Raw genomic sequence first — 25108 nt, forward strand, 5'->3', positions numbered from 1 at the left:
AAAATGTATAAACTATCTTTAAAAAATAAGAAATAAAAAAATAATATTATATAATTTATTTACTTTTTAAAAATTATATTTATAATTTTATTAAATTTTATTTATTATATTTTTATTATATTGATACTAGTAAAATTAATAAAAATAATTTATAAACAATATCGAAGAAAGTACTTGTTAAAAATCATATTAAATTCACCAAGTCTTTCGTTTGTATCCTCTCCTGGTGAAGCCTTTACGTTTGATTGAATTGAATAACTTCATAGAAAAAAGGGAGGCCGAGCCAAAGATGAGGAAGAATGAAACGGAGAAGAACAGAGACGAAGTGGAAGAGCTTCTGCGAGCAGCTCAGGACGAATTGTTATTGAAGCTTTCTCTGGACTCTCACATAGCTTCTTCATCTTCAATCTCAGCTCCATCAAGCACCACTCTGGATGTGGATCTGGAACGCCGATTCCAAGCCCTCAAATCAAGCCAATCCTCGTGGAAATTGTAAGTGAAGATCGGGTATCCAAACTGTTCTTGGCGACGATCTCTTCACTAGATTCGATGCTCTCAAGGTCAAATCAAATCCATCATTGAAGCAGGCTTCCCTGGATCCCTCTACTGGAGAAGAAGATGAAGATGAAGATGAAGATGAAGATGATCAAGTTGAGAAATTGATTCAGTGGGCCAAGGATGCCGCGCGTCTAGAACCTTCTGCTTCGTCCGACGACGACGACAGCGAACAACAAAACCAGGATCGAAGAAAAGCGGGAGTAACTTTATTTACTTTTTGTAATTGCGCCATCTCGACTTCACACGTAGTAGACTTCGGTAATTTTTTTTTTTCCTTTGGTAATTTAATACAATTAATATATTTCTACCTGTGTAATTACTTGCTGCGTGAGACGAAACTGATTAATTCAATATAAATAAAATTCCCCTCTGGATTGCGACTCGACTTCTTTGATTTGGGTCTGAAGATTAATCAAGATCAAAACCAGACACTTTCACTGCAATGGTAGGAGAAGTATGATGGAAATATAACCAAAACCTTGAGTTTCAGTATTCAAATTTTGAAACTAATCTGAAGTATGGAAAAATTGCAGGGTGCCACCCAAGCACCACCATGAAAGCAGATAAGGATGTTGAGGAATTTAGAAATTGAGAGTAATTTCATGTCAAGTGCAGCAAGAGTGTCTTTTTACTCTTGAGAAATGCAAGAACACATGATGCAAATAAGGCAAGCTCATGCCCAAGTAATCACTTGTGGACTTGAAAACAACAGCTTTGCTCTAAGCAGAGTTCTAGCCTTCTTCTCTTCAAGCCCACATCACAAAAACTCAGCTACGCCTGCAAAATTTTTGAACGCATTCACCAACCCACAATTTGCATCTACAATACCATCATCAAACCTTCCTGCTCCACAATAAACTCGCCAGTATCATATGTTTGTTCACTGAGATGCTACACAATGGCTTAATTCCTGATAATTACACCATCCCTTATGCACTAAAGGCTTGTGCAGGCCTAAAAAGTTATCCTCTAGGAAAATCAGTTCATTGGGTGTAGCTTGAAAACTTGGTCTTGTGTTTGATATTTTTGTGGGTAATTCTCTGATGGCAATGTACTGTGTGTGTGGAGATATGGGATCTGCACGACAAGTGTTTGATGAAATGCCAAGCCTAAGCTCTGTGTCTTGGACTGTGATGATATCAGGGTACGCAAAGATGGGTGATGTTGACACGGCTAGATTTTTCTTTGATGAAGCATTTGAGAAGGATAAGGGCATATGGGGAGCTATGATTTCTGGCTATGTACAGAACAATTGTTTCAAGGAAGGTCTTTATGTTTGTCGTTTGATGCAGATGACTGATATAGCACCTGATGAGTCTATATTTGTTAGCATTCTTCCTGCTTGTGCCATCTTGGAGCCTTAGATGTTGGCATTTGGATCCATAGATACTTGAATCAAACAAAGATGCCTATGAGCATTCGCTGAGCACTAGTCTATTAGACATGTATGCTAAGAATGGGCATTTGGACTTAGCCAAAAGACTTTTGAATCCATGTCACAAAGAGATACAATTTGCTATAATGCTATGATTTCTGGGATGGCAATGCATGGAGAAGGAGAAAATGCACTTACAGTGTTTTCAGATATGGAAAAAGCTAAGATCAAGCCAGATGATCTAACATTCCTTGCTGTTTTCTCTGCTTGTAGTTATGCAGGAATGGCACACGAAGGCTTGAAATTTTTGATAAAATGATTAATGCATACAACATTGATCCTAAAGCTGAGCATTATGGTTGTAGTAGACCTACTTAGCAGAGCAGGGCTGTTTGAAGAAGCTAAAGTTATGATAAGAAGAATGAGCCATTCTTCAAATAATGACCCTGAACAAGAAGCATTGGCTTGGAGAGCATTCCTGAGTGCTTGCTGCAACCATGGACAAGCCCAAATGGCTGAAGCTGCAGCTGAAAGACTCTTTCTGATAGAGAATCACAGACCAGTAGCTTCTAACTCAATGATCTCTGAATCATCTTCCGAATTTAAGGATCCGAGTTCGAATCCATATCAGAGTGAGATTAACTAATGAACCCTGAACAAGAAGCATTGGCTTGGAAGCATTCCTGAGTGCTTGCTGCAACCATGGACAAGCCAAATGGCTGAAGCTGCAGCTGAAAGACTCTTTCTGATAGAGAATCACAGACCAGTAGCTTCTAACTCAATGATCTCTGAATCATCTTCCGAATTTAAGGATCCGAGTTCGAATCCATATCAGAGTGAGATTAACCAAAAATGTTTGAGATTAATAGCAGTGGGGTGTATGTTATGCTTTCTAATTTATATTCAGCAGCTGGGAAGGAAGACTAATGACGCCAGAAGGGTGAGGATGATGATGAAGAAGAAAGGAGCACATAAAGCACCTGGTTGCAGCTCAGTTGAGATTGATGGGATTGTTAGTGAGTTTATTGCTGGTGAGAAAACACGACCACAAATGGAAGAAAGAAATACAGAGAGTTTTGAAGAAAAATGCATTTACAGTTCGATTAGTTGTTGAGAACGTTTTATAGTGGAAATTTGAAAATCAACATACCAAAATTTCTCGTGCCTTACAACTGTTATGTTGAATTTACAACCTTCACGTGTATTTGATCCCGTCATAATTTTTACTCCCTCTATTTACTATTGTAAGTTTATATTTTGTAAAGTTTTATGTTTTAATTTGCAAGGCATTTGCATAATGTTAAGAGTAGTTAATGTGTTTATCTTGAAAATATCCTTGATAAATAAAATTTACAATTACTTGACTTCTATTAATTTGGTTCATTCCCCATTAAAAGAGCCAATTGTATTTAATGAAAGAGATATATATATATCTATATATAGTATGTATGTATGTATGTATATGTACCTAAGATTTAAATGTTTTAAACCATCTTAACTAGTTGCATTAGTCCATGTGAATTATTATTATTATTATTTTTTCTCCTGTCCGAGTCTATGTGCAATTAGTTGATCCCTTATAAGAAGGGAATATGTTAATTTAGGAATGTTTGATTTGCATTGGAGACAGCATATACATATGTTCTCAAGACAAGCTTTTGCATGAAACAATTACCTTATTTATCACAGCCAAAATAATTAGTTATAATGAGGTTAGAAGCTATGAATATGTTAATATAAATTTATGACACAAAAAACTTTATTTATTTGATAATGATATTAAGAATTTCCTAATGACTTATTAATTGACTAGGGCTCATTTATTATAAAGATATAAAAAGAAACTGTTGATAAAAAAGTGTTTGTTTCGAATAAAAAAAGCATTCCCCAAATTCTCTTTAGAAAGTAACAGGAGTATCCTATTCCTATATGCCACATTTAGCCTGCAAAATTACTTGTACATTGCAACTTTTGCTTTCAATTTACAACCCGTTGCATGTGTGTGTATACTTGTCATTACATATTTACACCTTACTTGGAATGAATTCTTCTGAACAAAATCGCATCTAAAGATTTGTGAAAAAAAAAAATTATTCGCAAACATAGGCTAATAATAAATCACCATTAACATAATAATAATAAGTATATGTTTTTATTTTAACAAAAATTCATTTTTTATTGATATTTATTTGGGAATAACTTTTGGGAAAAACTTATATACTTATACTTATACTTATATATTTAAGGTGTTTATATCCAATTAAATTAAGATATATTACATGTCATAATTGATTTGATATAAATATATTAAATATATAAGGCTAAGTATATAAGTCTAATTCATAATTTTTTTCATGTCTTTAGATGTGATTTTCCCGTCCTTCTTTGGCGGGCATAATAAATTGGCAAAATTTTGCGTGGACAAGAATTCATTTCTTATCAACCCAACCCAATGCCATCTTTAGCCAACCATGCTGTCTGTAGCATCTTTTCCAATAATGGTACAAGCCGACTTTTTGCATACACTCAATATTTATGCAATCACAAGCAAAATTACCACTCATATATATGCGCATACATATATGTACACATACACATAAATACACATTCGCATATATGCATGTTGTATTGTGCACAATTGCTTGTGAAACATATAGCACATATCCATACTTGTCTTATTTTTTTCATTATGAGTTCAATATCCTTCAATTAATCCACTAACATCATAATATGGCATTTCAGGTTTTAAAATTTTCTCCAAAGTTTGTATTAATATATTATATTACAATCTCTGAACATTTGATGAAATTAACCATGATAATCAATAATTCTAACAAACAAAAAAAGACACTTACAAATAAATTATTTATTCTTGATTGATTACGTTCATTTAATTTAAACATTAAAAATCAATAAACATAAAAAAGTAGCTTTTGAAAAAAAAAAAAACATATATAACTATAAAAGATCCGCCAACAAGTTTCTCCATTTACAACTTCATACTTAAAACAATCATAACTTCTTCCACTAAAATTAACGACGCCTATTAATACAAATTAGCTTTTAAAAAAAAATCATAACATATTAGCCCTTTTCAAATAAAAATCCATTAATCTAATAACTAAGTTATTGAATTTTCCGATTAATAAAACTTTCCTTTCAAACCCTTTAGTACTGTCTCTCTCACAAGCACAAGGGGCCCGGTGATTGTTTTTCACTCCTTCTATGAGATTTGTCTAAAAAATATTGAACAATTCCACAAGTCTCGGTAAAACCAAGGTCCAATCCATCTCATGTATATCAAACTTAGTGATATGAAATGTTCATCCATATGTAAAAAGAAAAACAAAATAATTATGACACAGATTAGACCAAAATTGAATAACCTATTCTATCATTTCACTGAGATTATCAGATGATCAATTGTTTCAGTAATTACACAATCAACCTTCCTGGGGAATAAAATGAAAAGAGAATATATATGTATTTGTGTTCATCAAACAAGGAAGTCAGCATCAGAAACTTCAAGGACTTTGTGCTCACCAATGGGGTTCACACCAGGTCGGAATGCATTTCCTTCAATGTACCTGTGAAGAAGAACATTACTCAGTTCAAAGAATAACAGATTATGGATCATCGTGTGAGAGAATCTTAGGGAACACTTGCACAACACTTCAAAAGATTAGAAAACCCGTTTTCAAAAATGCTTGTGAGCTGTGAATGTCTATCCAAACCAAGTTTTGGATCCGGTGAAAAGCCTAAATCCACTCATTCAATGAGTAACGTAAGTATAGCCATTGAATTTCATTGATACTTGTAAATTATCGAATACATTGATAAGAACACTCCTCACGTATGATATCCCCTTCAAAAATTTAAGATTTGATGTTTCTTGAGTATCATATAACAATCTCTAAAAATCATTTAATTAAATCGATCGGTTGCTATCATGCCATATGTCACACTTATTGAGTGAGTATATTTGTGCCACTCATTAGATCCAAATCCATCCATAACTGATTGATTGGTTTAATCTATCACTTTTTTTTAGAGATAGAGACTCACATTTTCTTTCAAGAATGGGTGCTTGTTGTAGAAGGCATCAGGAATTCTCCCAGAAAACTGGTTGTGGTCCAAGTACCTGAAGAAAATCAAGAATTAAGGGGGGAATGTTAACATTCACAAATTTTTCTTAACTGTTATATATGAATTTTTCTTAGTTAATTTAGGAAAAGGTGAAGATAATAAAAATATATCTACTGTTCACAACATCAAGAAGAAATATGAACAGAGGTAACAGCCCAACGGAGCTCATAGAAGTGCAAGGCCGTAGTTTATTAGTTCCTTTAAAATCTCAGAAATAACTGATATTACTTGGCACATCCATGCCCAAAAATGTTTATAAACCAAAGAACTACTTCCGCGTAATACAAGAAGATAAACGTTTAGACAGGTAAAGCAAACAATAAATAATTGGGTAGTCATCAGACTCTTGATTAACTGCTATCCTACTGAAAAACAGTCCAGGATAGTTATAAAAGGAATTATGAAGTCAGAAAACAAACTTACAAGTAAGTTAATTTTGGGATATGAGCAAGGCTTGATGGTATAACTCCTGACATTTTGTTGTGGACAGGAACCTGCTCAACAGCCAATCAAAACATTTTAGGGAAATTTCCAAGGAATGCATCAAAACAAATAATGGCAAGCATTAACTTATAGGAGCAAGAAAGCAAAACCTTCAAAATGCAAGGGAAAGGAGGTGAGAAAAGGGAGGAAAAAGAGTGAACTATGAGAGAAAAGAAGCAAGACAATACTCACAGGATTTCAAGGTTGGTCAAGTTAGCAAGTTGTGCGGGTACTCCTCCAGTTGAAAAATTATTGTTTAGGTATCTATGTACAAAGCAAAAGTTGAAGAAATTTAAACAGGGCATCTTACTAAAGACAAGGAAACATTTGAATGAAAGTAATTCATGAGCTAGAAGTAACTTACAGATTCCGGAGTGCTGGAAAGCAACCTTCAATTCGGATGAGTTCCCTTATGGTACCCACCAAATGATTGTTCCCAACATCCCTGTCAGCACAATATCAATACCAAGAGGAACATTAAGTTCGAGATTTTTTTTTTTTTTAATAATTACAATGCAGCAAGAGATCTGTTTCAACTTTGAATATTACATGTGCCGAAGATTTTGCAGAGTGCCCAATTCAGGGGGAATTCTTCCAGTAAGACGATTTTCATGAAGATAAAGGTAGCGAAGCTCCGGAAGATTAGCTAGTTCCCGGGGGATTTCTCCCTTGAAATTATTAAAGCTCAGGTATCTGCAAAAAGGCACATTCTTATTTGTTTAAGGAAAAACAACAACAACAAAACAAAGTAATCAATAAGATCAAGTTACTCACAGATGTGTCAGACTCTTAAGCTCACCAATTTTCTGGAGGAATTGCATCCTGTAGCTTGTTCCACCTCAAATTTCTGGAAGGAAATAAGGTGGTCAGTCAAGAGTCAAAGCTCTTACAAAATTGAACCCAAAATGATTCAAATATTAATTATTGCTTGCTCAAAGCAGCAGTTAAAAAATATACTCTCTATAAAACAACAATGAAAAAAAGCTCTTACACATAAGCCATTGCGATTCCACTTTATTAGCAGAAATGAGAATTTATATAAAATGAAGTGAGACATTCTTGTGAATAATGTAACAGTTGAAATATCAGAACAACATGAAGAGACAATCAAAATAAAGGAAGGATCAGCTTATAATACAATATTTTAAGCCGCTTCAGTCGTCCAATTTGAGGAGGAATAGGTCCTGTCAACTTGTTATTGTGAAGATCCCTGCCATTATATGTGCAATCCATAAGATCGCAGAGGGCATTGGCAAAAATAGAGGCATTTATGCTACTTATTTTGCAAATAAAATGAACAATAGGAGACAACGGATCATTTCAGCAACTGAATCCTATTTTTCGGTTTTTGTCACTTACAACCAATACAGAAATAAATCACAGTTTAATATCCAAAGTAAACATAGTTAACATGAATCTTCCATGGGTGCATCCATTATCAGTCCATCTCTACATTAAATCATTCACCGTTACACATGCATGATTGATATCTACCTGAAACGTTACTCAAACTTCATGCATAAGGTTAATCACAGATATTTTAATACGCCATTACAACACAAATCTTATTTTCCATCATTTAACATTTACCGTTCATGGACCCATTAAAAAGTCTGGTATGGGGAACTACCAGAACAACTATAGCTTTCCACTTCAATTGGCATATCCGCTAATGAACTCAATAATAAGTGAGATCATATCACCTATTTCGGAAAGATTTTGAGAGTTGAGATCCAAAAAAGTGAAAGTTACTTACAGCCGTGTAAGATCCAACAAGCTGGTAACAGCAGTAGGAAAAGGACCAACAATGGACACAGCATAGACCTCGCTGCAAATAAAGAACGTAATTCCTATTATCGGAAGCCATTTTCTTGATTCATTCACAAACTACAAATTCAATCGAACCCTCTCAAGAAACTTGAAATTCATCCCAAAGAAAATGCTTACAGTTCCGTAACTACTCGGTAATCACCGACAGTGGAGCAGGTGACACCAGACCAAGGAGGCAGATCGCCATCTCCACAGGGATCATCTCCAACCCAAGCATATACAACTCTCCAACCGAGAGACGCCTTGATCTCATTCAAAGCTTTAACTGAAAATTGCAAAAACCACAAGCCCCTCAAATACCAATCCTTTACGCATTAAACAAAAGCCCCATGAGCCGAATCAGAGAAAGCAACAGGGAACAAAGATCCATAGTGTTTACCATCACGCTTAAGGGTTTTACAGTGTGCAAGGCAGAGCATCGATAGAGTAAAAATGAGGATCAGAGAAAGCAGAGATATGGGTATCCTTGTCATTTTGAGGGCGACCCAGAGATCGCTGTCTCTCAATCACTCTCAAATACTTGCAAATCGGCGGTCCTCGTAGATCTGAAGAGTTATCCCTAAGATATATCTCTTCTGCGTAACTCTCAGGTCTTAGAAGAAGAGAGACCTATTTGTCTGTGAGATTGGGATTTGGTAATTTGGCATTTTGAGTGAGGAAAAACACTGGAAATTATTGCTGATTGATTAATACAGTGGAGCTCCAGCGAACGCGGCATCAATGTTGAAAATCTCCTCCTCACCTCACTCCGTCGGCACTGAAATTTTATATACATTTTTTTAATTTTTTTAAAAAAATTCTAATTTTTTTTTTCCTTTTAGTGACAAAACTAAATGATTTTCTCCATAAAAAATAAAAATCTAAAATACATTCCCCTCATGTTTTCTTGATGTAACTTGAAAAATAAACTCACATTGTAAAAATTTATCTCTATGAATAAATAATTTTTAAAAATACATGATTAAATAATTAAATTATAAATTATGATTATAATTTAATTAAAATATTTTTAAATATAAATTATTAAAAATTAAAATTTAACCTATCTACATTAATAGATATATTCAATATAGAAATTTTAAATAGGCACTTATTTTTTTAATAGTTTATTTCTTTTTTTTAATATAGCTTTTTCTTTTTTTTTTTAGTTTTTTTTCATTGAACTTGATCCTATTATTTAATTATCAAATTCTACGTAGTCTATATATCTATCTTACTTAACAAGTTTATAAGCAGATTGACATGATCTTATAAGTTAAAATGTAACAAATGATAAACTCAAAAGTCAATTCACGAATTTGATCAAATTTTATCTAATTCTAATTTATAAATGAGTTAACACGATTTGTTGTAAATTAAAAATGTAGAAATGATAAACTCATACAGCTAACTCAAGAATTGACAATCACCAGCATATTATTAACTTTTTTTTTTAGATTTCATGTAATACAACATAGACATCCACCTAATAAGCCACCTTTATGTTTTATTCTTTTATAAAATCATCAATATCAATATATAATATTTCATAGTTCATAAATATTGTAGTCCATTTAAAAAACCCAATCATGAGACAACATATATACTACTTGATATCTAAGTGGAATATAAATCAATAATAAGTATCTTCAGTAGGAAAGCAAAGTACTAATAAATATAGCATAGAAATAATTATATAATACTCAGGTCCAAATTTTATTTTAGATGTATTTAGCATTTCTTTCTAACAGGCCCCTTTTTTTTCTCGCCTTTATTCGTTTGGTTTAAACACACCGCTATTAATTTGGATGAAATCGTCAAGATCGTGCTCCAGTTTACGTAGTTCTAATATTTTAGACAAATTTTTAGACTGTCGTGGTGCACCACATCACCCAAGGTCTATATAATAAAATTTATCAATTCAATTAAATAAAGTTTTATTTATAATTATTTTTAATGATTTTCTTTTTATAACATAATATTCATTAATTTAATTTCTTACATTTTCTCTTTTCATTATCACTAATGTCAGTATTAATTTACATTTAATATCATTTAAATATTATATTTTTATTGAATGGATCATAAATGACGTGGTATACTAAGTCCATCTAAGTATTTCTCAATATTTTATTTCCAAGCTTAACTAGTTTGTATATTGTAGTTTGTTTTAAGTTAAAAAAAAAAATAACATGGCTTTTTAGAAAAGAACAAAAAACATACTAAGTAAATTAGAAGTTAAGGAAAAGAAATTCTTGCCAATAAAAAAATTAATATGACTGTATTTCAGATAATATACTAAAGGAATCTCACGAAGCATAAGAAAAAGGAAATTTCTCTCATGCAAACCATTTTAAGGTAGACCGGATATTAGCAAATTCCTCAAGATCATGGGTGGAAGAAAGGATTAGAAGATCTCTCATGGTGGCAAGGAATTTATATGATCATAAGTGAAGTTGAATTTATAAATATGAGAGATTCTCCCTCCTAATAAGTTAGTCTTTTAATATGAGTTCTTTTTTTAGAATTATGCACATAACATTGATGCTTTCAATGAGTGTCTAATATCATAGAAATGGTTATCTATAAAGGGTTCTGACTGGTAAGAGACCGATTATAGTGCCATGGGATGGAATTGTCAAGGACACCAGCTTTTGAATGGGATGATAATGTCATGAATCTCATATTAAGAAGCCTCACAAGTAGAGTAAAGTTTATAAGTATGAATGACTTTCTTCCTAACAAGCTAGTCTTTTAATATATGCTATTCGTTTATGCTTGTGCTCACAACACTATCTCATTTTGAGATAAGTCAGAAAAACTTAGCTAGAGTCGTGATGGAAACTAAAATATCAAGAAAGGCCTTCAACTGTGTCCTGGTTTTCAGCCTTCAACTGAATCATTTCAATTGAAAGCCTTTTGGAATATCATTTGGAAACTGAAATTGCCAATGAAATATTTGTTTGTTTGTCTAGAAATTTCAGGGAATATCTCAATATCTTACACAAGTTTGCCGCAGAGCAACATTAACCACTCCAAATTGTTGGATTGTAAGCCTCATGGCATGAATGATAAATCCAAAGGATATAAAATTGCTTGATTTATCAATTCACTCTTTGGACCATTTGAATGAGAAAATCCAAATATCTTAGAATTTATTAATTAGTCTCAGTGCTTAGTCATCTGTAACAACGAGAAGCCGCATGAAATTAGATGGAAGAAAATCTAAAACAATACCAATCCTTCCAAATTCTTACGTACAATGTTACATTGGATCATCAATTTCTCTCTATGTTCTCTTGACTCATCACCTCATCATCAAATTGTCTACCATAAAGGAAGGTCCATCAAGCTATTATCTCCTGTTAATGTTAGGCCTTATTTGATATAATGGAATGATTTTTGATAAAATGAAAATAGGAATGAAGTTTAAAAATATGTTTGGTATGTTAATGGAATGATGGAATTATTTTTACTTGATATGTAATTAATAATAAAAAATACCATAATGTCCATGCTCTTATCAATTAAAAAAAAACACACACACTAGCAATACCACATCTCGTCATCTTGCAAAATCTGCACCAACCTAAGGACCACCATAGTAGAACCAACATCATCCTTGAACCCATTGCTGACAAGAACAGAACCCAACATCACTGTCATGTCCGTCAGGACGAGGGTGCTTCATCTTTCTTTGAACACTACCACAACCACATCTAAAGCTCTGTCAAACCAACAATGGTAAGGGAATGAAAATCCCAAATCAAAAACTAGTCTCCTTGTTGCTTGTCATTGTTGGGTTTTGTCTCACCTCACCACTACTAGTAGATTAGAAGACACCCTGTTATTACTTGTCATTGTTGGGTTCATTCAAATCACAAGTTTGTTGTTGCTGGGTTTGATGGAAGGAGAAGACACCTAACCATCTCTAGTAGATCTAGTGTGTATTTAATTTTCAATTTGTTAAAAGTTCATTTGTTAAAAATTCATTTGATAAAAGTTAGTTGTTGTGATAAAATTTTATATTTAGATATATCTTTTTAAAAGTCGGTTTAATATACTAAAAGTTGTTTGGATTGTGATAGTAAAATGTATTTTTGAATGTACAATTACTAAAAAGAACATTAATTTATGATATTTTTAATTTTTATTATATAAATGTAATATATTTGAAATATTTAAAAATGTAATAAAGATTTTCAATAATATAAAGTTTGATCTATAATGCTAAAAACTTGATCTCTCGTTATTTGTATTTTTTTAATTTGTAACTTTAAAAAATGTGATAAAGATTTATAATTTTTATTATACATTAATGCTAAAAATTAACATGATTAATTATTCAATTTATAATGCTAAAAACTTGATACCTAATTATTATTATTGAAATGATAATTATATTTTTAATAAATTAACTATTTTTTAAATAAAAGAATAAGAGATTAAACTTGAAATAGTATGGTAAAATAACATCACATTTTTCAAATTCATTTTTTAAAGGCTCTATTATTTTAAGTTAGTCAAAAGCACATTTAACTATATTTAAAAAGAATATTTTAAATGGACTTCTTAAAAAAATTAAAAATTAAATAATATCTAACTTTTGAAAAGTAAAAAAATAATTTTTAAATATTAAAAACTACAAAGCCAAATGAACCGCTAGTTGATTAACAAAAGAGATGTCACCGATATTGGGAGAAGGGGAGATAATGAATAGAGACTTATGAAAGTGATGGGGTCAATGGCATGGAAGAGAGGGAGATTAAGATGAGAGTGAGAGGGAGAGGACATGCAAAAATCAATTGAAGGGTGATTTTGTCTAAAAAAATATCAAGCAAAGAAGATTTGGTTAAGTGTGTGTGTGTGTGTGTGTGTGTGAGCCATTTCCTTGGAATGAGGACCATTCTTGTGGCCTGGGAGAATTGAAGCTCTCATTGGAAATGGGACTGACAAGTGCCAAGCATACATGTTTGGGGATATGGGTCATGTGTGCACTAAAAACGTGCTGTGGATGGGATGTGAAAAATCTTGATCATAAATTTTTATCTAATGACTGATAAAAGATAGATTTATAAAAAAGTTCCTTCTTTGCAAACACATAATCATGTTATATCCAAAATAAAAATTTATAAAAAAAATAATATTTTTAATAAATTTATTAATAACTAATTTGGACAGTATAAATTTTATTTAAATAGTTTAATTTAATATTTATTTTTTATTTTTATAAATTAACTATTCAAATGTGTTCTGGATAGTTTAGATTTAATTTTAATTCATATTTAAAATTTTTAACTTGTATTTTTTAAAAAAAATATTTTTTGAAAAGTGCTAGAAATATTATCTTTATTTTTAATAATCATATTTATCAAAATAAAAAAATTATAAGGATTATGAAAAAAAATTAATATTAGCTATAAACTGTTCAAATTTTAAAATATATTGATAGTGAATTTATAAAAATAATATTAAACTAAACCATTCAGAGAAAATCTGTATTATTTAAATTAATTATTAACAGATTTATTAAAAATATTATATTTTTTTATAAATTTTTATTTTAGATTAAACTTGATTGTGTGTTTACAAATGAAAAATATTTTTATATATTTATTTATTACTAGTCGTTAGGTAAGAATTTATGGTCGGAGTTTTTCACTTCTCATCTGCTGCATGGTTTCTCGCCACACATGATCCATATCCTGCAAGTTGGACCGAACCCATTCTCATTCTGCACCCTATCTCATATTTTATGGCTTTAAAATTTGTAATAATGTTTTCTGTCTTGGTTTTAGTCACGGGGGCATGGCAACTTTTTTTTTAATCTTAATCTATGATTTGATCTTTCATTTAAAAATTAAATAAATAGGGATAAGGGACTAATATAAAGTGTAAACTAACAAAAAAAAAAAAGTCAAATGTAAGTGAAACGTTTTTCAAGATTGAATAGTGTAAAAATGGATATTCCAAAATATAAATATCATTTGAAACCAATTCACATATTTGGCCCACAAAGATATCAAGTAACTTGCTGTATTGATTGGGAGGAAATATCAAAGTTTATGAATAAAAAAATAATAAATCGTGTAAGACAACTATGGATTATCATTTAAATACGGTAGTACTTAAATTTAACTTGAGATTTCCTGATTACTCAAAAGTTATCTCGCGTATGTACTTATGTATGCATGGTATACAAAAATAAATAGTGTTATATTATTTTTTTTTAGCATAAGAAAGACATTACTTCAAAGTAAATCAATATTTTTAATTTCTATTGTTTACCATTCTCCAATCTTATCATCTCATTTCTGTTCCTTGATCCAATTCTTTTAAAATCAACTCTGCATTAACTCTTCTGTTTTTTTTTTAATCTCTTTACGACCTTGCTATTATTTGATAGTAAAGTCAAACTTCGATTTGAGTTGGTGAGAAAACAATATTTCCAAAGATTCCTGCTCAGATTTGGAAAATCAACTCTAAATTTTTATGTTCATGTTCTACACAAAGCGAGGATAGATCTTTACCTTTCACACAATTCCTATGCTTTTGAGTTTTGAGGAAGAGAGTGGGATAATCTCAAAGCCAATGGTTTAAACTAGTCAGAGGCAAAGCCAAGAGGGAATGTAGATGGCTCTTACAAGAATGAAATTGGGAAGCATTGTACGTGATAGTAATGCTAATTAGCTAAGGGAACTTTAAAGTGAATATTGGCAATTTTTCACCCCCCCCCCCCATTACAGAGGTAGCTGCTATATCTTACACGATCTTTACGTGTGTTGGAACAAAGGCTTTCGAAAAGTTAAAGCATTTACCAATATGCCAAAGCAATTATTCTTTAGATTTTATGCATATGAGAGTCAATTTTTGTGTACACTATTTGGCTAGTAATGCTCTTGATAAGGTTGGTGATTTCCAAACTTTTGATCAACCGTCACTTTTCTACAAAAAAGTGCTGGATAATGAAAAGCTATTGAGATTATTTCAGCTTTCGTTACAATCTCCATTTGAGTAATGGTTGATCTTTCATTCCAAAATTGTTGTGTGTTTAAAGCTTATAAAGATGTTTTCTTTTGTTTTTTTTTTCTTTTACTATTTTTCGGTCACAAAGGTTAAACTAATTTTTACTTTAAAGCCTTTTTAGATTGATGTACCTTAATTTTTTTTTTAATATATTCGACCCATTTTATAGAAAAAAAAAGGGAAGAAAGTAGAAAATCTACAGCAAAAGAACAAACCTACTTAAAACAAAAAAAGGGTTAACACAAATAGCATAAGCATATATGAATGAAGAAAATGATTCGCAGAATTGGAAGAATATGCCTTGAGCCTCTTGTACGAAAGCTCCTATCCTATCTTATAATCTATTATCTCTATTTGCAAAACCCACGGTTTCATTCCCAAATAAATACATATCCATGTCTTCTCTTCTCAGCTCTGTATAATCGCGACCAGGTCATATAGTATCTGTTCTCTTCCTTCCCTTCAATTAATGTGATCACTTAGCAATACTGTGAAAGCATGGTGCCTCTCATACTACTTGTGTTCTTCACCTTCTTGGACCCTTCTTTGCAATCCCAGGTCTCTATCTCTCTCAACTCTACCACCCTTTTCAAATCCGGCGACTCCGTCCTTATCAAATGGTCCGGCGTCGACTCTCCCTCCGATATTGACTGGCTTGGCATATACTCGCCTCCTGACTCTCCCAACGATCAATTCATCGGCTACATCTTCCTCTCTAAATCACCCACATGGAAATCCGGGTCGGGTTCCATTTCCCTCCCTCTCGTCAACCTCCGATCCAGCTACTCCTTCCGGATCTTCCGTTGGACCCGCTCTGAGGTCGACCCGTCTCGCCTTGATGAAGACCACAACCCCTTGCCCGGCACGGCGCACCTCCTGGCCTCCTCCGAGGTGGTCAAGTTCCTCTCGGGTCGTGGGCCAGTGCAGATTCATTTGGCCTTCACGGACAATGACGACGAGATGCGGGTCGTGTACATCACGGAGGATGCGAGGGAGACGTATGTGAGGTACGGGGAGAGAGAGAGGAAGTTGGATAGTGTAGCGCTGGCGCGTGTGAGGAGATATGAGAGGGAGCACATGTGCGACGCGCCGGCGAACGGAAGCATTGGTTGGCGTGATCCAGGGTACATTCATGACGGAGTTATGACGAATTTGAAGAAAGGGGTGAGATATTATTACAAGGTAAACTATCCACTATGAGGCATTTGTTGAATTGAATCTATCGATTTCTAAGGTTTTTGACCTTGTATTCCCTGTATTCACCTCTTGGTTGTTCTGTTTCTGTTTAAGTTTGTGGTTGTTGAGCATGATACTGTAAATGTTTGCTATTTTGAGTTGTACTTTATCTTGACTGCCTATTACAATTTGCCTGACTTCATACGCCTCAACAAGCCTCATTCCCTTTTTTTTTTTTTTGATAGTTTCCTTAACTTTTTGACTTTTCCTTTTCAGGGAATTCCTCAAATGTTCTACTGTATGCTAAATTGGTCATGTCTTATTGATTAGTAGAGTTTCAGTTCCAACTTTGATAGAGTGATTGATTGACACATGATTGTGGTGCTTCGGTAGTGGCTTCAGATCCTTTTTGTTTTAACCAAAAAAATATGCATTGAGCTTTAATTCCTCTTTCTATTCTTTTTGATCCGTTAACTTTTTTCTTGGTTGTCAGTGCAATTGATACTTCTAGTTGGTTACTTTGTGAAAACTTGGTTGTGGCTTTCTTCCATGGAACTGCAAAACTGCTGCATTTGAGCTTTATTTATTGTTACACTTATGAATTTTTTTCCTTTGGACTCGTTTATAAAATAATTTTACTTAAACATCTGGAATACATGTATGTTTTTTGGTCTCTTCTGTTAGTTTCTCTTTTTTCAGGTATTTCCAAAAAGAACCCCGAGTTATCCATTTCTGGTTCTCCAGTATATTTACTTCTTTGATGCACGAACGAGAATAGCTTGCCTTGTGTTTCTTTCACTTTTTAAAACGAAACATATGAATTCTTGCTCAGAATTAGTTCAATCATATAAAGCAGTAGGGCATTAACTCAATGTATCTGCCTTTATCATCTACTCTTTAGCTTATCATCTTTTTTTTTTTCCCAGGTTGGAAATGATTATGGAGGTTGGAGTGAAACACACAGCTTTGTGTCAAGGAATGGTGATTCAGATGAAACAATAGCTTTTCTCTTTGGTGACATGGGAACTGCCACTCCTTACAATACATTTCTGCGAACACAAGAGGAAAGCATATTGACAATGAAATGGATCCTCCGTGATATTGAAGCTCTTGGTGACAAGCCAGCATTCATCTCCCACATTGGAGACATCAGCTATGCCAGAGGATACTCGTGGTTGTGGGACCATTTTTTCACTCAAATTGAAGCTGTTGCAGCCAAAGTCGCATACCATGTTTGCATTGGTAATCATGAATATAACTGGCCCTTACAGCCATGGAAACCTGATTGGGCTAGTTATGGAAGAGATGGGGGTGGTGAGTGTGGTGTACCCTACAGTTTAAGGTTCAATATGCCTGGAAACTCTGAGGAACTCACTGGAACTGAAGCCCCAGCAACTCGGAACCTTTATTACTCATTTGATGTGGGAGCAGTACATTTTGTGTACTTCTCAACCGAGACCAATTTCCTTCCTGGAAGCAGTCAGTATAACTTTTTGAAGCATGATTTGGAATCAGTTGATAGGGATAAGACTCCTTTTGTGATAGTCCAAGGGCACCGACCCATGTACACAACAAGTAACGAATTAAGAGATGCTGGATTGAGAGCAAGGATGCTGGAGCACTTGGAACCTTTGTTGGTGAAAAACAACGTGACCCTAGCCTTATGGGGTCATGTTCACAGATATGAGAGATTTTGTCCTCTAAACAACTTCACTTGTAGTAACTGTGTGGGTCAAAAAGGGGAGGACTCAGAAGCCTATACAGTTCATATAGTAATTGGCATGGCAGGGCAAGATTGGCAACCCATTTGGGAACCCAGACCTGACCACCCAAAGGACCCAATCTATCCCCAACCAGAACGGTCTTTGTACCGTGGGGGCGAGTTTGGGTACACCAGATTGGTTGCTACGAAAAAGAAGCTTGTGCTTTCTTATGTTGGGAATCATGATGGTGAGGTGCATGATATGGTGGAAATTCTAGCATCTGGTGAAGTTGTCAGTGGTGATGCCAAAGATAGAGCTGGGTGGACATTTTCATGGTATGTTAAGGGAGGAAGTGTATTGATACTTGGTACCCTTATAGGCTACTTTCTTGGTCGCATGTCACATGGCAGGAAGAAATCTGAGGGTAGAGAATGGGCTCTTGTGAAGACTGAGGAACCATAAAACCATATAATGTTACATTCTGATGAAATGAGAAATTCTAAAGTAGACCCACCCTACAAAAATTAATGGGGCATATAAGTTGGTTTGGTGTTGTAAGATGGTGCTCTCATGGTGCTTGTTTAAGGGAAAAATTCCTCTGTATATTAAGCAAATTTTCTGACAGAACATAAGCCATTTGTGGCATTCCTTTGAGGGATTTATTTATATTGCTCCCTTTGTAACTTGCATACTCTGTTTCATACTGTTGTCAGACGCGAGTTTCGGAGGCTTCATATGAGATGATACTGATGTGACCAAAATGCACCAAATAAACGACGTCGGTGTAAAAATGTTTTTTATTAAGAGCAGGTTCCTAATTCGCTATTACTTTACTTGAAATAGCCTTTAGCCTTCTGTTTTTCATTCAGTACCTTAAGTTCACTGGTTTCTTGATGAATATACTTAAATATCCTTTTTTTTTATTTAACTTCCTTTTTTAATCAATGAATACCAAAGGTAGAAGAATGAAAACCATTGTGCAGGCTAATTTTTTTTTTAAACAAAAAAGCTCAACAAATGAGCTTTTTCACTTTGCTTAAAAGGTAGCAAGATTAATGAGTCCAGTGAGATAATGAAATGTAAGAAACAAATCATGTTATTTGTGAATTTGGAACAGAGCAATTTGCTATAAGATATTTTGTACATAAGTAGATAGATGCACATCTTAATTGAGAGGACGGCTCGCATGACTCCAAAAAAGAGAGGGTGAAAATACGTTCAGTTGTACCCAAAAAAAATCTGGAGGGGGGCAGCAAATTTAATATCAAAGACAAATTACAATCAATAGCAAGGAAAAAAAAAAAATCAAAAAACACCATTACAAGAGAAAATGGAAAAGGAGATTTCAATAGCTTCTTCAAAATATGCTAACTTGCTAGCAGTTTGCGAGCACGCTGGTTAGCACCTTTGACTCGAGAATTCAGTTCATCCACATCATCACTAAGATGATCAAGAGCTTTATTTTGCCTGCAATAAAACCATATAAAGCATCAATCAAGCACTTTATGAAGATATATGGCTTATATAATATATATTACATAGTATGTAATTATTTGTATATGACATTTTAATATAATTTCCTCTATGTACATATGATCAAACCCATTCGAAAAGCAAACGCCTAAACTCAGCCTGAATTATAATTGGAGTTACTTTTTGTCCAAACCCAATCATTGGACTTAAAGTAGGGAGTCCAAGCCCAAATTAAACATCGTCAGGCCTGAGTAGTCTAAAACCAAGAGCAAAATGCTGACCCACATTATTCATTTTTATAATGAAAAAAGTATTAATTTTTTTTTAAATTTTTTAACACAATTACCTGAAATCTACTACTATTAGGTTAAATTTTAATATTGTCAAATCTAGTTAAGGGTGGATATTCCAAGGTAACTTTTTTCATTTATGAGAATTAAATTATTGACCTTATTTAAGGAGAATCAAGTCCCTTCTATTCAACCAACCACTAAACAAGTACAATACCCATAGCTTTGAGCATGCATTGAGGAACATTTTGTTTGAAAAACTAATCCATTAACTGAAAAAACATAATTAATTTTGCTTCATATATTTCTAACACAACTCAATTCTTGACAACAAACACTATCAAATATCAAGGAATTGCAAACACCAAACACAGTTTTTACCTGTCAAGTTCAGATCCCATTTCAAATGCTATACCCTTTAAATCGCCCAAGATATTACTCAGATCATCGAGAGCTTCATCTTGTTTGTTCTTCTCTAACTGTTCAAAAGATCATTTCATGAGACATCCTAAAACAAGACTGATGCTTTCCAAATCACAACCAATATGTCATGAGGAACGCATACCTCAATTTTCTGATAGGCATTTGTTGGTTCTGAAGGTGTTTTAGAAGCTGCCTTTCCTTTATCAGTTAGGCCTAACTTTTCCCTCTCTTCCTTTTGCTTCTTATCATCGGTCTTGGACGGCTTGTCTGTTCAGACATCAAACATTAAATTTAGTAAAATACCCTGGTCTGTTATGGACATCACATGACCTTGTCATTTCAAATACGTCATTCACATCAATACCTAAACATATGATTCATTATAGGACATGATAAAATATTCAATGCATACGGTGACACACAGAAAGATCAATATATCTATAATAAATGTCATTGTTTTTTGTTGTTTTATAGGATTTTTGATGTGTGGACTGCTGTATAGCATCAGGAGCTATTCTGGTTTACTTGTCAATACATATATAAACAAAATAAATGTCACTATTTATGTATTGATTTCTGGGACTATGTGGATTTGCCTCCTTTACAATTCACAAGGAGCTATATTTTATTTTGTTTGTTAACAATTTACTGTTGCCCAGGATTCCATGATTTTAACCCCTGCACAATGCACATAGAGCTAGTAAAGCTCACCAGGTAAAAGATCTATTATTAGTAAATTTAATTAAAATACCATAGTTATGTCATATCTTTATGTCAGAGAACTCATGGCTAAGATTTTGGAACAACGAAGTATACCAAAGAAATTAGACACGAAAGCTTAGAAGAAAACCTGGTGTAATTACAGGGCCTTTAATCTCCTTGTTCTTCTTTGGCCTCCAGGGCATAGAGAACATGCCTCCAAGATTGTTTAACAGTTTTTCACCCTAATGATCAGAATGTAAGTTTAAATAATTCTAAAAGACATTGAAAACAAAGCCAGGAAATAAAAGTAGCAACACTATACAAAGTACTGAAGTTGAGAAGTTCTATAACCATAATGTTGATTAACACATCAAAATCCTTCACTTACACTTCAACCTTCTCACAGTTTGCTATGCCATCATCACTTTAACTGTATAGTGTTTTAGCACTAACAAAATTCTCATGTAAATGATTCTTTGAAATAAACACTTAATGAAATTGTTCATAATTTCACCAGGCAGGAAACCCTAGATTTAATGAGTTTCTGAAACCTAATCCACCTAAATTTTTATTGTCACCAACAGAAAAGGAAACAAAAAGTACCCGACTCAAATCCTTCTCAGTATCAACAATCATATTGTGGGTCCTGGTGATTTGATCACCCTGCTCATGCAACATCTCAAGGGTCCTTGTAGCATCCCCTTTTATGTCCTCAGCTATCCTCAGACAATTGTTAACATCCTTTGTCGTCTCTTCGGACTTGTATACAGCATAGTTTTCCAGCTCTTGGACACTCTGGTTCTCGAGGCCCCCAGAGTCCTGGAAATTATTCTTGTACCTGTTTTTAGCAGCAGCCGAGGAAGATGATGAAGTGGCAGAAGCCTTTCTTCCTCTTCCCCAATCGTCATCGTCGTCATCATCATCGAAGTAATTTCCTTTTGATTTTGGTGCTGGTAGGACAGGTTCTGAGGTTGTTCTTCTTTCTGGCGTAAGGGTTGTCTCAGGAGTGGAAGATACTGAGACTGCAGAATTTTCCTCCTTCGGGGCTACTTTCCGAAACCCAAACATTTTCACAAACAGTAACAGAACCAAATCTTCTCTAAAAACCTGAAAATGGACAGACAACCACGATGCAATTAACAAGAAAATGCCATGATTCAGGCACAACAGTTAAAACCTATGCTTAAAATAACACACACAAAAAATTCTTGATGCGAGATTCATTTGATTCCTGATATAGCACGAAATGCAATCATTGGATATCAATTTATAATAAAAGAAATTCTGGAATATTCATAATGTGCTGATGCATAATGAAACAAAGAAATTTTTCCAACACTGAATATCTTCATCCCCAAGATAACGGTGAAGATCCATGAAACACAACCTCTAGCCCATAATAATCAGAAACAACTTGGTAGCAAGAGAAATGGAGAAAAATTAAAAATAGTGTGTATAAAACGAGTTTATATGCAACGAAATCGAAATGCACGAGTGTATCGAATCAGACCAAGTTAAGAACAGAGTAACAAAACCCATTATTCAGAAACGTCTCAGAACGATCAAAACCATAGAACAAGATGCAATTGAAAGAACCTTAAGTGCAAACTAACTAAAAAAAAAAAAGCAGAGAGAGAAGTTTTGGGTACCTGAAATCTGGAGGAAAGAAGAATAAAAGCAAGTAGAAATTGGCTTATATCGAACACAAACCCAGAACCAATGATGGGTTTGCGTACGAGAGGAAGGAGACAGATTAAGCAACAAGATAAAAATGAAGAAATTCAAGAATAGAAGGGGATTAAGCTGTGTGCATCTTTCATAAAAAAGAAAAGAAATTGACGGAGATGGAAGAAGCCGCGGAAAATTTTCCAAACCATAGCTGTTGCTTGTGATAAATTAAGACCGTTTGGAACACTTTGTCTCTTCTTTGGAAATAAAAATTATTTTCTCTTGTTTCTCTTTCATTATTTATGGATTACTAATTTGATACTTACAATAATCAACTGAAATGTGGCTCCTCATTTTTAAATTATTTTTTTATCTCAAATTTGGATTAGCCAACACTATCAAACTAGAAAATGTCCCTTGTGATTTACAGGATTAAAAGGAAAAATTCATTTATTTCTTCTTGTTTTTTTTTTGACTTTGAATATTATGTAAATATGTATCATTATGAAAAGTTTTTGCTTAATAGAATGTGACTTTCATTTGGGGCAAAATCGACTTCAGATTCTAAAATGTCAAATGTTTAACCAAAAATAACAAAACATTTGAGTATTTAACAAATAATATTTTAAATTACATGATGAAATATCAAATATTAGCCTTTCTTTTTAGATAAAGAAGTTTAATCATTCCCTCTTTCATGCCATTAAAATCATTTATAAGAGATTCTATATCAAACTCTTTAATAATTCTTTTTTTAATATAGATAAGTGGCATAGACTAGTCTCTCATAACATAGAAAATCAAGGTTCAAATTTTAGTGAAAAGGTATTTATATTTAGTGTTTAATCATGCCTTAAACATAGTTATCTCTAATAAAAGGATGCATATACACACACAAAAAAGTGTCCATCATATATCTTATTGCGATGCACGATCTTAATAGTGTTTATAACCGGAAAAACCTTTGTAACAAATCAACAAAACAAATAACTTTTAGCCTTATATTTAAGTTGGGTTGGGTTAAATGTTATCTAACATGAGCATGGTCACTCATAGAAGGTAAAGCAAAGTTGCTGTTAGAAAATTCTAGAAAATAGAACTGACTGGCACATTATTGTATTAATATTTCAAATAATTAATTAAACAAAATATTTAAGTAGACATATCACCATGAATTTATAACATAATAATTAATCCTTAAATCTACTCAAGCCAAGTTCAACTACTCTAATGATATACAAATGATAGAAAAGGCTATGAGATTTATATGAATGGGACCAATTACCTAATGCACTATTAATAATGGGTTAATGAGAATTTTAAACTGTAAACTATTACATGAATAGCATTTTGGACCTAAAACTTTTAAATTGTATGAAAACTTCCCTCATAACATGAGTGTGCGATTTTGCCCCACAGCTACAAAAAATAATGACCGTTATCTCCAATTTAACAACAAAGTTTTAGGTGCTCTAAATTTAAAAGTTGATAGGAGTTTTTACATATTTCAAGAATTGAAGGTTCAGAACACTATTTACGTAATAGTTTAGGGTCTAGAATGCTCATTAACCCATTAATAAATCAATGAAGATCATAAAATATAAACTTGAAAGTGAGATCAAACATTCATTCATTGTATTTACATATTTTTATACAACATATACTTGAGACAAATAAAATATAAACTTAGTTTCTTCTTTGCTAAAATATGGACATACTTTTACTTTCACAAAAACATTAAATTTCACCTTTATGACTAATGAATTTTTAAGTCAAAGACTTTGCCTAAATGTTTATAAAAGTTTTTTTTAAATAAATGTTGCATTTTTCTAAAAAGGCATTTTTTAATAATAAATTATTATTTTTAATAATTTTTTAACTTTCCTTATTGCACAAGGAATAACCTTTAACCACCATAGAGATTATCTACCTCAAAGTACTGTAAGGAAATAACAGACCTCTTTAAGTAAAGCTACTACATGCACAAGGGTTGGAATTCAAATCCTCAAGTCCTAACAATTTGTTCAAGTAATGAGAACCCTTATTACTTATGTCAATTTTGGTTTATATAACTTTTTACTTTTATACATAATTAAAAATATAAACACCTTATTTTGTGGGGAGAATTACATTGAAATATCACATAAGAGAATTAAAATATAATTTGACAACATTGTCTAACCTTAGTTTAATTGTTAATGGACCTTAGAGTAATTAAATCTCATGTAGAATCTTATGTAATTCTTCCTATTTTGTTTCTAAACACGTTATCGGTT

The 25108-nt window shown here is 33.0% G+C and overlaps 3 protein-coding genes and 2 pseudogenes across 3 annotated transcripts; 3 read left to right on the top strand and 2 right to left on the bottom strand.

The window, feature by feature from the left end:
* The first annotated feature begins 230 nt into the window (after window positions 1-230).
* Window positions 231-914, top strand: LOC129322524 (uncharacterized). The gene is made up of 2 exons (XM_054968833.1): window positions 231-490; window positions 525-914. Exons 1-2 carry the CDS (start codon window positions 290-292, stop codon window positions 912-914), a joined length of 591 nt encoding a protein of 196 aa, XP_054824808.1. The 5' UTR covers window positions 231-289.
* Window positions 915-1000: 86 nt separating this feature from the next.
* On the top strand, window positions 1001-2579 carry LOC129322525 (pentatricopeptide repeat-containing protein At5g66520-like; annotated as a pseudogene).
* A 2720-nt stretch (window positions 2580-5299) lies between these two features.
* Window positions 5300-9087, bottom strand: LOC129322665 (LRR receptor-like serine/threonine-protein kinase GSO1; annotated as a pseudogene).
* A 6640-nt stretch (window positions 9088-15727) lies between these two features.
* On the top strand, window positions 15728-18965 carry LOC129284435 (probable inactive purple acid phosphatase 2). Its single transcript, XM_054919922.1, has 2 exons — window positions 15728-16579; window positions 17500-18965. Exons 1-2 carry the CDS (start codon window positions 15896-15898, stop codon window positions 18736-18738), a joined length of 1923 nt encoding a protein of 640 aa, XP_054775897.1. The 5' UTR covers window positions 15728-15895; the 3' UTR covers window positions 18739-18965.
* Window positions 18966-19346: 381 nt separating this feature from the next.
* On the bottom strand, window positions 19347-23017 carry LOC129321203 (putative SNAP25 homologous protein SNAP30). The gene is made up of 6 exons (XM_054966887.1): window positions 22814-23017; window positions 21768-22271; window positions 21313-21406; window positions 20605-20729; window positions 20421-20518; window positions 19347-19743 (listed from the first exon to the last, which is right to left on the bottom strand). The coding sequence occupies exons 2-6, from the start codon at window positions 22230-22232 to the stop codon at window positions 19644-19646; spliced, it is 882 nt and encodes a 293-aa protein (XP_054822862.1). The 5' UTR covers window positions 22233-22271; window positions 22814-23017; the 3' UTR covers window positions 19347-19643.
* Window positions 23018-25108: the final 2091 nt, after the last annotated feature.

This window comes from Prosopis cineraria, unplaced genomic scaffold (assembly GCF_029017545.1).
Source record: "Prosopis cineraria cultivar Desert tree isolate PC_DT_omini unplaced genomic scaffold, ASM2901754v1 PC10, whole genome shotgun sequence".
NCBI classification, from domain to species: Eukaryota; Viridiplantae; Streptophyta; class Magnoliopsida; order Fabales; family Fabaceae; genus Prosopis; species Prosopis cineraria.